The sequence below is a fragment of the Psittacula echo genome, assembly GCF_963264785.1.
Source record: "Psittacula echo genome assembly, chromosome: 5".
Lineage (NCBI taxonomy): Eukaryota > Metazoa > Chordata > Aves > Psittaciformes > Psittacidae > Psittacula > Psittacula echo.
This window is the reverse complement of record NC_137739.1, coordinates 52,723,708-52,736,929: the sequence shown is the minus strand read 5'-3', so window position 1 is coordinate 52,736,929 and position 13,222 is coordinate 52,723,708. Positions and strand designations below refer to the sequence as shown.

Below are 13,222 nucleotides of genomic sequence, written 5' to 3'. Positions count from 1 at the left end.
TCCTGTTTACAGAACTTAGCACCAAAAAGGTCAGACACAGAGAAGAAATGTCTGAGTGAAGAGAAATTTTGCAATACTCCTTGAGAAAGACAATGTCTATGAGATTGCTCAGCTGTAACAGACACTGTCAAGGAACTTGTCTCCAAAACTCTGACTGCACCAGATGCTGCTGCATCAGAGTACGTGGTGGAGAACAGCTCTTGAGAATTCTCTGGACAACCATGACTTTTCAAATGAAATTCAAGACTATGACTTAAATACAGAATCCAAGAAACTCTCAAAGCACAGTGCAGTGACAACATGATACAGTCAGCACTTTGGCGTTTAGCAAAACATAAAATGTGCCAGTCAACTTCTTGATAGTCGTTTTCTTCAACATAGCAGCACATTGTAAGTCTAGCTTAGGAACAAGAGAAGGATGTAAAACCACAGGATTGAGACAATCTTCTATAAACCAGTACTGGACACAAGTGACAAAAAAGGAGGAGATGGAGAAATATTTATCACTGAAGGTCATGGGTTTCATCAGTTCCTCAAACTGACCCAAAGCCAAACAGTCACTTCTGGTTTTACTGAGGTAAATATAGCTTTTTAGTCAGATTTTTACGCTGCTCCAAGTTCATCATCAAGTAGGTGGTACAGTTATGCACTGTTAGCATACTACTAGCAATGCAGCATACTCACCATGTTAGTGTCTCTCCCCAACAGATTTGTAGACAAATTGCCTAAAGGGTATTTGAATATTCTTCTCAAGCAACACCTGGAACATATACACTGCAATGGGCCTATAACAGACAGACTTCTAAGTACAAATGAGGAAGTTTATACCCAAGTTTATGTTAGGGCCATCTCTTCAGCATTACAGCAGATTGTTTCTGCCTCCTGGGAGAAGGGAAAGGAGATACCAATCATTATATTCCTAACAAAGGAATATGTAGATTGTAAACACCTTGAAAATTGTATTCACATTCCTCCTTAACCATGAAGTATCTACTGCAAAATGTGCAGTCATCATATCATACATTGTGCAAACCTGTTCAAACCATTCCCATTAGAGCTTGAAGTACATTTCTTTGTGACAGCTCTCAGTAGCATCTCTGATCAAGCTGAAGTTCTGAGAATTCTTAGCCAGAGTGAAGTTAGTGGGTTATTCTATCAGAAGTATCTTTAGTGCTTTGGTTTGGGTATTACGTTTCTTCATTCCAAGAGGAAAAGGCAAGAGATTCAATAAGAAACCCTGGAAGGCTTCAGAAGAATTATTTCTTGCTACAATATATTTAAAGACTCTACAATCCAAAAGCAGCTACTATCAACTTAAATCCCATTTTCCATTAGATGTCAGCAGCTGTCAAGCGTTTTAGCAGGATATAAAAAGACCGTTTAATTTTGATGCCCCTCCTTAAGGCAGAAGATCTTGACTGGTATTTATGCAGCACGTAGGTTCAATGGGGCACAAAACCTTGACTGTGGGCCGCAAGTGATACACTATACAGTAATGCAATGCTAATCCATGGAAATTTTTTCCACAGAAAAGTGGTCACACTTTCTTTCACAAAGTAGAAGTTAATGGTTTAAAACTGTACCAGGCAATATGAAACTGCAAAAAAACATTAATTACAGTGGAAACAATTTCAAGCTTTTGTTTTTCTCCAGTATAATCCTAAGTGAAATCAAAACTTTAGTGCTATATGGTTGTCATTACCTGAAAAATCTTGATTTCTGTGCCACTCTAATTGAAGAACACAATGAGATCTGCTATCAGACAAGTTAATCTGTCCACACCTTCTTCAAAGAATTTGGCAACTTCAGCTCAAAGGAAATGGGAAATCAACACCTCAAAGAATAGCAGTGAATACTCATTGTTTACACAAGAGTTCAGAGCATCCACAGATGAATAAGTTGAAACAGTGTAGGTGTCTGCTGGTAAAGCTGTTTTTTCTATGATTCAAACAATAATATAATATTCTCCAAAAACAGAAGCTACATGTTTAAAGGCCAGTACCTGGAGCAGCAAGAGTGGTCAAAGGAAAGTTTTACTATCTGCATCAGACTTACCGAAACAGACTAAAAAGATAACTTTAAATGTTGCTTAAGATACCTCGGAGTTCACATACAGTGTTGTGCCAAATCGAAGTCACTGTCTGTATTACCTACCTGTCACAACAAACATTTAGTTTTTTTACGTTTCAAGGCCATTTACACTCTGAAGCAGGGAAGAACTGCAGCTCTGTTCCCTTTCTGTGCTAATCCCCAGAGAAATAAAATGTACTTTTAAATCACCCTTAGCAGACATTTTCAAGATGAACTGCTTTCTAAATCTCCTTGCTCAACTGTACTTTTGACTTGTAGACCAAAACGGTTTTTGCAAGGAGCACTGCAATTGTAATTTCTCTCCAAAGACAGCAACATGACAGGAATCGGTGAAGTGATAATAACCTTGCAGTCTTCAAGTATTCCCCTGAGAGTACTAACTGTTCAAACACAGCAACTTCATATATCAATATACTGGCTACAGCAGACAGTTCAGATGCCATCCAAACAAAAACCATCAGGGATTTCTTGCATAAAGCTGAACACCCATTCATACCTCTGTATCTTGACTAGTTAAGGAAACGAACTTTTTCTTTGAACACACATACAAGGGAAGCAGTATGGAGAAATATTTGAATGACTGACATGCCAGAGCATAAGCCCTAGGGAAAGGCCTCCCTTCCAAAGAGATTCCAAGAGTTCCACAAGTCAGAAAAATATTAGGAAAAGAAAAACCCAACCTGTGTTATTTCCACCCAGGCAGCTTTAAGGTTTTGCACATTCAAATCTTAAATCCTACAATTCAACAGAGGCCAGAGTCTCCTAACTAGAAACCTAACACAGAATGGAAAACATAAACAACTTCAGAACACTCTTGTCTCTCCATTTCCAGTAACTTGCTGTACTCTTTTGGTAACAGTACTTGTGCTTACCTGGTTTACACAAAACCATGAATAAAAGAGCACATTCTGCTTCCAAACAGTATTAATCAGCCAGAAAGTGAAAATCTACTTGAATGAAGTATGGTCATTACTAATTTTCAAACCTACATGCATGAGGAAGAGTTAGGGCTCCAGGCTGCAGATCCAATACCATGCAAATCTGGAAGTGGTAGAAAAAGACACTGCAATTACTGGAACACTCCACAGGTAAGAAAAAAACCAGCTTCACTGTGAAGAGAGTAACCTCAGGCAGAAATCAAAAGAGGCAGTCTGCATTCCTTTAGTTGGTTGGACGATTCTGACTCACATCTGTAGTAACAGATGAGCAGAAGAGGGAAAAAACCCCCAAACCTTTGATTCAAGTTTTATGAGAGAATAAAGATGATTGCCCTAGAGACTCAAAATGGAGAATTGTGCCATTCATACTTTAAACTCTAGGAAATTTCTGTTCTTTCTCCTCTAATTCCTAATATGAGCGGCATAATAAAAAGGAACCATGTATGCATCAGTATTTGGCTTCCTGAGGATTCAGACCATGTGAATGTTCCACAGGCAAAGAAAACTTTCAGTACTGCTTCCCCTTTCCAGCCCACGTACATGGAGTTAACAATATTCCACGAGAGTTTGTTCCTGGGTTTCAGTTCAGTCAGTTCACAGTTAGCTAGCTGCATGCTGGCAGAGATATTAGGACCTTCATAGCAAAAAGCACAATTTGCCTTCAACCCAGGTCAACATTTTCTTCAAGTCCTGAGGTCTGTCCAGTACCGTGTGGTGGCTTCCAAAATTTTCTGGCAGCAATATTAATAACAAAAGGCCACAATCTGCTAAGGAGAGTTGTGTTCAAAGGGCATGAAAAGATTCATCACAAAAGCTGCGTTAGATAAATGGTCAAAGAATATTTTTTCTTCTGGTAACAAAAAATTTGCATAGGTGGCAACAAGCTGCTGCACAGGCTGAATTACTTCATTGCTTTGAAAAGGATTCTCAGAGTGTTCCAATGACGTTGAAATCTCAAATTGAGCAAACCTGATTTTGGCTGGTGAGGTCATGTTGTTCTCTCTCATTTAAGACCACACTGATGACAGTATTCTTCTGCAGAAAGCATACTTTATAGTGTAATCTGCAAACCACAATTCTTCATAATTTTTAAAAATTCAACTGGATTAGATGTGGCCCTTCTTGGGAAGGGGGGACTATATTAGATTCAGTGTAATATTACAACTCTACTTTTCCAAAGTTAGCACAACTGCATGCATAGTGACAAATCGATCATTATCTGAGAGTGCTGGATGCATATTTTCCTGTTTAGCCTTCAATGAAAAGTGTGCATTCTTCCTGTTCAGCGCTGTGAAATACTGTACTGTCAATATCACTGAGCAGATGATGACTAAGAACTAAATCAGAATCAAAACTTCCTGGATTCTGTAGCAAAGGATTTTCCAGACAACCAAAATTACTATCACCAACCTGACTACAAACCAAGCACAGGGTTACCTAGCTATTCTCAGTCCTGTCAGCAGCAACGATGGATTTTTCCTTTTTGCTCCATTTCTTCATTCACTGAAGGACCAGAGTATGTAGAATCTGTTATAGGTTGTAGTTCTGGCATAAGTTATTTTCTTTGAGAGGCACTTCCCATCAAGCAGATGAAGACTGACCTGCTCAACATTCAAAACAACTGAAACAAATAGCAAAGATTATGGCATGACGTTTCTGTGCTACAGATATGGAAACAAGTTCTGAACTTCAGTGAGCCAGGAAAACAACAACAGAACGCAAGCCCTTCAGCCTGTTCTGCTCAAACAGCCAGCTACAGTATGTTTTCATAACAGAAATTTTGCCCCAAATGTGAAGATTCATGCATTTTCACTCTGTTCTCATCAGAGTAAAGTATAACTTCATGTGTATTCTCTGTTCATCTCTCTCTAATCCTACATGCACCACAGAACAAGAAGTGTGAACCCTGTGGGTGTTGTTTGCTAAAATAATTTTCAAAATTGTTAAAACCAGTAAACAATAGGATCAGTTCTGTCACGCATTTTCTATTTGCATGCTCCAGAAATATTATTTAGCCTGGAAAGGAAAATGTTAGAAAAAGATCTGGTTCTGTTGTATATCAAAAATACACACAAAACCATTATTATCTTATAAGTCAAGAAACAGCATCAACTCATAACAATGGCATGCCAAAAGAACTTCAGTTTTGTTAGAGACACTTGAGGATAGACTGAAACCCATTTTACACATACCTGAGAGAGTAACTTCTCTAAAGTGAAGCTTGCCTGATTTCCACAGCAATACACGCTACTGATTCCTCTGTTAACTGTAAGTGCCTTTACAGTCAACAATTCTCATTCAGAATTCATTTAAACATTTAAAAAGAAAGCATATATGCTACATAATACTATGTGTACACTGAAAATGCATATCTATTACCTTCCATTTTTAAAACGCTGGATTCAGGGAGCTTGATTTCTTGTATTTAACGCACTCAGGGCATAACACAAGATCAGCTACTCCCCTAGTTTACTGAAAAGCTTTCAATCATGCACCAGACAAGACTGAGAAACATCCAACAAATCAAAACATCAGAATGGCAAACAAAACCATCTATTAGCACCACAGCTCTCCTCTAACAGCATGAACTACCACCACGCCAGAGCGAGTTGATTTACTAACCTAAATGCAAAACACAATGTAATCACTCAGCAGAGCAACAAGGAATAACAGAGAAAGAAATTCAGGACTTCATTTTCTTCCCTCATAAAGATCACGAAAAAAATTCAAGTGTGTTTGGATTTAAACACCTTGCCTGGTTACAACATTGTTTACACAGAGTGTTTGCTTCAAAACCTGAGAGGACAAAGTTTTCATCAGCAAACCTGATGCTGTGTAGAAGTGATATACCAGCATCTATGAAGAATCTGTACCACTTTTAATAGCGTGGACTGCTATTCATTTATCTTCTTTAGCTAAACACATTTATTAAAGGAATAGAAGGGTATAACTTCTGATCTTTGTTGTTTCTTTTAATGATGTTTCTCTATGAGACAGCAGACTTATGAATGGAATGAAATACCCTGAGAGGGATCAGTGTTGACTAAAAGACACAGTAAGATCAAAACGAATTTTCTAGACTGCCCTCCAGAGAACTCAGTAGTACCTTGTTTTTAAGTTGAGCATTAAAGAAATGTTTCTCATGCATTACTACTATGAGTATTGCAGAGCCATCCAATATAATTTATACTCATGTAGCAATGGAAATTTGATGTAATCAAGAAACTAGGATCCAAAAAATAATGATCATTCCAGCTCTCCAAGAAGAACAAGAAGGGTATGGCTCCTAAAGGCTGGCAAAACCTGGGCCTTAATGGAGCTGTCTATGAGAAGGAAGAGCAGGTGATAAACCTAGAAGACCAAATACATTCCAGAATATGAGCAGAGCACTTCTTCCAGGTGAGGACGATTCTGAGCACTGTCAACATGTGAACACAGACCACATGTAAAATGTCAAACAAAAACCATGCTATATGGTCCACCAAGAACACCAAGTTTATAGTGAAATTTATTGTTCTGCTTCCTAATACAATAAGCTACAAGGTACATACAGTATAAAACGAGAACAGCCACAAAGCAAAGGTGATAAACATTCTGTGATGGTACAGTGAAGGTAATGTCTGTCTAACCCTTCCATTTCATTCCACAAACAGCAGCTAAAACTACTGGCCCTCCCCCTCCCTCCCCTCAAAAAATATTAAAAAGTAAACTGTCTCTTTCTCTTAGGAGCAGTGGGATGTGCTGTTTGTTTTGAGGGCACTGGTTATCTGCCAATATCTCAAGAAAAACTGATGAAACTAAAGTAACGAAGACAAACTGTGAAGGTGGGAGTGACATGACCCATGCAAGATGCTCATGACACCTTGGTTCACCTCTCCTCAGAGCAAATTGCCTGTAAAGAAAGCAAAATTTTGTTACACCAAGTGAAACAGCAATTAATGTGGTCAGTGTTAAGATATAGCAAGCCAAATCTGAACTAGACAGGACAGGACTTGACTTACGCACACAGCTAAACTACTCTTCTAATGAAAACATAATCTTCCTGCTATTAAGGTTTGGAGATTGATAGCTGACAATCCTTTTATTTTTAGGTGCTGTACAAAAGGGTGCAGATTGACATGGCCATAGCTGACACCTACTATAATCAATAATCTTGTCTGGGAGAACTCTAACAATGACATGGACTACAACCTCAGCTCTTAAAAGAACCCCTAAAACCCATCAAGGCTATGAACACGCAGGAAGATTGAATACTTACCTTAAAGGCACAAAATTCATTTAACCACTTTTTCATATATACTTGGTGCGGTTGAGGGCTCTCTCAGCAAGATGACCACTTTCATCTGTTATCTTCTCCCAATCTGTTTGTCCAACAACAAAACCAATGGCCCTTTTCCTGTCTGCATCTTTTTTTTCTTCTAGATCTGCCCACCGCACCTATGGAGAACAGACTATCAGTGGGACAATCTCTTAAGAAATCCTGAGACAAGACTAGGTTTTCCACTGCAGATAAGAGTACAAGAATTCTAATTTGTACTCATTTTCCTTCAAACAGGTAAGTATTAATTTGTTTTCCAATGGGTAAAGGTGGAAACTACACCAATAACATTATTGTTAATTGTCAGTTGTTAATTGAGTATCCCAGGTGTTCCATGGAGTAGAAGAAAGGTACAGTTGATTAGTCTTTTCCATTTCAATGCTATAGTTCTGAGAGCTGAAGTGTAATTATTACAATTATTTCTCTGTTCAAAGCAATGCTTTCTGCAGGAAGAATGACTGAAGATTTATTTAGCATCTTCATTTTCTGTACAACCTGTCTTTCAATTGCACAATGGAAACATCTAGAAGATAACTACAAAACTACAGAAGAACAGTGTTAAAGAGCAACTCGGCAATGAATGAGGGACAGCTTTCTTCTCTATCTCCTGTGATACATTTCTTTACACTAAACTTCTTTCTTTACACTAAACTTCTTTCTTTACACTAAAATCCCTCATTCATGTGTTATTTCTCATTTTTTACAGCTGCAGCCATCTCCTCTGTGGCTCTTCATGATAATGCAGATCACTTGCATGCATTCTGTTCAAACATATACGGCCACTCCTTCACCCACAAAGCCATACACCAAAGGGAGGGAGTGCAACAAGGAGAAGGAGTGAGAAAGGTGCGTCAGATGAAGGGCTAAGGTGCAGACACTCAACTGGAACACACAGTTGCAGGACAAGAAAAAACAGCAAGTGAAGGTGGTCTTCCTTGACATCCTGATTAGTTCCATGCCAATTTGTTACTTGTTATTTGTTACAGCCTTACCACCTTTCTGCCAGCACTCTCCTATTCCACAGCCTACCTGGATTTCTCCAGGCGTTCCTGCTGATAAGCAATGTCTGCTTTCCTCCACCATTACTTTCTCTGCCTTAGCACCTCCATTTTTCCCACATGCACTGTCCAGTACTACCTCTGTTTTCTATTTGACATTACAGGGCAATAACAAAGCCCAAACACAGGCAGCGAACTCAAATTACTTCTAGTGGCAAAAGCTGCTCTTTCTATTTTGGAGAAAAAAAAAAAAAAAAGTAGTACTACCTCTTCCTATTATGTGTCCTTTGTCTTCCTCTATGTTTTTTTTTTCTTTTTTTTTCCACAATGATATTTGAAGATGTAATATTTTGCATTCAGAACAGAAGTACATATGAAGTGGTCGAAGACAATTTCTAACACGCCATCTCCTAAGCTTTATGAAGGAGGTAACATCTACAAGACTTAATCACTTTAAAACCTACATAGCTGATACTTTCTTCAGCTGAAGAGCAGTGTACTGCGCCTACTTATTATAAAACCTAACTAAAACACAAAAAAGCTTAATAAACCCCATCATTTTGTCTTAGAATCTGCACTGTATATTACACCTTCATCACAAAACATACAGCATATGAAAAGGACTCTACAGGTTGCTCTGAAGCAAAGTGTGTCATCTTCCCCAGCAAGAAATGGGATGTGATTCCATTCCCCCTCTATCTCAAATTATTTACAACTCCTCACTTCCTTGTAATTAATCTGTTAACCTCTGGAAGACCCTACTCTCAAGAATATTCTTTTACAGAATCTAAGGCAACGGCAAAATGAAAAGTGACTCACTGAAGCTGCCATATTGATAGACCCTGACTGACTTGGTAAAAACCCTTTTTCACAAAGACTGTTAAGTGATCATATACAGACAGTAAGTAATTTGAAGTTTTATTACCCTTTTCTTTCCAGGTTCAGAAGCACGTGTATCATAGTCATCTGGAAGCTGTAGATAATCTTCCATTCTGCTGGCAATTGCTTCCCAATCACGTTTCCTTTTAGTGCCAGTCCGCAAACCATCCAGCTTGTCTGAGAACAAACACAGAGCCTCAGAGTTAAAGGAGAATTTTTTCTATTATTCACATAAACAAGACGAAAGTGGAACACAAAGAATGAGCAGCAGAACTTGTATATCCAGCTTGTCTTGACAGGTGGAATGATGAGAGTTGAAATAAACTAGAGAAGACTCAACACCATTTTCAAGTTTTATTGATATTTCACATTAAATGTGTGGCAATAACACTCAGTCTCATTATTTGTATGAGGGAGAAAAGCTTGCTTCTGGATGTTCACACTGTATGGAGTCTGTCCTTACAGGTACAATATAGCCACTGATAGCTAGGAACCACAGATCCACCTTTCTGTATTTGAACACAATACTAAAGCTGTAGTGGTTTTCCCAAATTTGGGGTTTAATACTGTGTCAAACATGGCATACATGCAGTATCAGGGAACAAGTGACGATCATATAATTTAATGCCATAACAAGTTTTTGAGATACTGGCTTTGCTAAACAAAAAGCTCCTTGGAAACCTCGATTCTCCCCCCTCCCCTCTTTCTTATTCTCTCCACACAACAAAAAACACGCTCAAAAAAAAACCATCCAGGACTCCAAAAAATAATCTTAGAATCTTTTGTTTCATGGTGTAAGAGGTCAGTCATGAATATTTGAGCAGTACATTTGTCCAACAGTCATCATTTTCTTCCTTTTCTCATTGAACCGATACGGCATGAGGAGAAACAATTCCATTCCTAGGTTCTAAAATTTTGTTCCTCTTTGGAAACTTATTTTCAGTGAAAAAACAACACCTTCTTGAAATTATGCGGCAAACTGCTTTTGGAAAGGAGATGAAGTATTCACTGTAAGATTACAAACAACAAAGCATCAAAATGAAAAATGGCTTTATAACTCAAAGAAAATCCTAGGATTTCTGTCGATGTACCATTTTATAAGTCAACAATTTAAGTATATGTAGAAAGAATACTAAGCTTGGCAGTTACGTTCTGTAAACCATTACCAGTGATGACAATAACATTGCTCCGGAAGTCACTGATGTAATACAATACCCCACAAAAGGCCTCAGGAATAAAGCAAAGCAGTGTATTTTCTGGACAGAAAAGGATGCTCAAAGGCATGTATCTAAAGAAACTCAGTTCAGAGATGAGTTTTTCTACTTAATATGTGAGAAAAAAAGAGTAACAACAGAGATAATGTGAGGCAATGACGATGTAGACATGCTAGCATAATTTAAATACCATAAACTAACAAAGTAATTTCTCCCTCACACAACTCTAAAATTTTAGAAGACTCCATGCTTTTGCCCCATTTCCCTGGAACAGATACAGAATTTTTTTCTAAGAAGACATTTCAAACCCCCTCTGCCTTTTAAAAAAACCCAACATTTAAGAAAACTGTGCAGAATATTTGTATCTGTGCTATGATATCTCATTACACGATTCAGTTAAAGGTTTTTTAGCTCTAAGCAAATCTGCCAAGTTTGAAGCTCAATCTCCACAGAAAGACAGCACTCCTAGAAGATAAATTGATCATACAATATTCCTCTGTGACTCCAGCTTGTAATGTACGTGCACTATTCCTCAGTATTAGTCTCAGATCAATCAGCATAGATCACTCGGAGCATAAGGGTTTCCAGAAAAAGTAACATTGAAAAGATGAGCAACAAATGCATTGAGGAACACGAAGACCTGAAACTTCAGGAGCTCTCTATTGGCAAGTATCTGTACAACAAGGCAACATGCTATGATGTATTACCATCATCAAGAAATGTGCAACTCTCAAACATCAACTCAGGAGTTCAGGAGGCATTCAGAGTATGACGTTCCCCTCTGCCCCTTTTTGTCACTGCTACACAGAACTTATTTTAAAATGTCATCTCCTTCCATGTTTAAAGATTGCCTTTCCAGAGGGCTCTGCTTCCATCCATACTATTGTGGTTCAAGGTTTGTATGCCTTGCAGTAGACACACTACAGAAACGTCAAAAGCCTACTACAAAGCATTATTTCAGAATACTCTTTTCTGAAAATGAGACAAGGTGTCATTTTGTAACAATGGTGCTCGTGAATATTTATGGCAGATAATTATTTAGTGTTAAACCATCAAACATCATTTTACCATTTCAATTTTAAAACCAATGAAGCAGCAGCATTTCTGAAAACCCGCAGAACTTAACAACTCACCTTTGGAATTTTAATAATAAAGAATGCAACTGATGTAAGGAGCTCCTTCAAAAACTAAATGAATCAATCAGCTAAATTTTTTGCTCTTCTTATACAAAAGTCACCAAGTTTTATGTGAAACGTTATCTGCATTCTAGAGCAAATTTTACAATGGTATCAGAACTTGATCTATGCCACAGCTCATTTCTCCCATCCTGAAAGTTTGTAGAACTTGCCACTAAGCTGCACCTTGAAACAGAGTATTGTGCTAAACACTTGGAATATAGTCAAATTTTTAAAATGTGAGTCCATTTCTGTAAATTTAAATACAAGAACTGATGTGCACTATGCCCCAAGACAGACCAGTGATTTACAGACCAGGTTTAGAATAAAAACATGGCTGTGCAACCACAACACATAAGGAAATGATATACCACACGCACATGCTCAGAGGAATGCATCACCCCTGCCAAAGAAAATCTGAACTAAAGCAAGAGCTCCAGGGTGTACAGTATGGTGATTACCATAAGTCAGCATTGCAGCTGAAGAACTGAAAATTTGCAGACCTTTTCTGAGGCTTATTACAATCAGTAAGATCTTATTGTGCCTTCCTGTAACAACATCTATACAGAAAGAAAACAAAAAGGCAAAACAAGACTTAGTGTTGTTTTTTGGATTCTGCACTTACATTATCTCTGCAAATGTGTGCTCTCTGAAACTAACGCAATAGACCTAATGGCCAGGCCAGTTCCCAAGAAATAACTCAACTTTGGAATAACAAATGCATACCACAGTTTACATGCCTTTCAGGAAATAATTTTAATTGGTCATCTACAACAAAGCCTTACTGTGAATTAAACATAATTCTTACTCACAGACTGCAAGTGCTTATAATGCATACCTTGAGCTAAAAGTTGCCTGCCTTTGCAGAGCAATTTTTTGAAGAAACAGCATTCATTACAGAGGAACACACCTGGCTTTTTTAAAATGCATCTTCTGTCAGAATTTACTTTTAATCTATAATTCTATATATTTATAAAAATTAACCTAGAGGGTAGTTATAAAAGTAAAATTGTGAAGACAGATTTAATAAAAAGACCTTCTCAGCGCCTGTATTTGTGTCTTGGCAGCATGCTAACATCCAGTTGGTTAATGGAGTTTGATTGTTAAAGGATTATTGCAACATCCTTGCAAGTAACTTAGTTTAGCAAAAACTCACTCTGCTGCTCGCTCCTCATTTTACATTTAAGTGGAGACCACATAAAAATCCTGTCTTTTATATCATGCAGTTTTCATACGGAAAAAAACCCAACACAGTTCTTTATTTGTTAGCAGTATGTCATCATGAGAGAGGTAAATTTTGAAAGCTATCTGTAAATTTCTGCTGCAGTCACAGTCTCCCCATTGCTAGAAACTACATATCAAATTTAAAATCTTTTTAGAACACATCTGAATCCCTGTGATATTTGTACAGCAGATGGGATGACTTAAGTTTCACCATATGCAGTGCAACACATCTGTTCCTTCTACTCAGTATTTAAAGGAGTCTATGTTATTTGGAATACAACACAATGTATCAGAGCATTCTTCAACAATGCAGTTTTCCAGTACTGTGATTTCATACATAACTGGAGGGATGAGGGGTGTGTGAGGGGGAATCATTATAAACTTA

General features: G+C 37.8%; 1 protein-coding gene across 4 annotated transcripts in view; it reads right to left on the bottom strand.

Moving 5' to 3' along the window:
• Positions 1 to 6,519: 6,519 nt before the first annotated feature.
• The window catches only part of YLPM1 (YLP motif containing 1), a 40,099-nt gene continuing 33,396 nt past the window's right edge, over positions 6,520 to 13,222 (bottom strand). For 3 of the 4 annotated variants that reach the window (XM_080619705.1, XM_080619708.1, XM_080619706.1), the window contains exons 19-21: positions 9,271 to 9,401; positions 7,288 to 7,466; positions 6,520 to 6,921 (exon numbers count right to left, since the gene is read on the bottom strand). In XM_080619705.1, coding sequence (XP_080475831.1) covers positions 7,320 to 7,466; positions 9,271 to 9,401 — 278 coding nt within the window. In that variant the 3' untranslated portion in view covers positions 6,520 to 6,921; positions 7,288 to 7,319. Of the gene's footprint in view, positions 6,922 to 7,287; positions 7,467 to 9,270; positions 9,402 to 13,222 lie in introns of those variants that run through there. The other variant, XM_080619707.1, reaches the window with a different exon arrangement.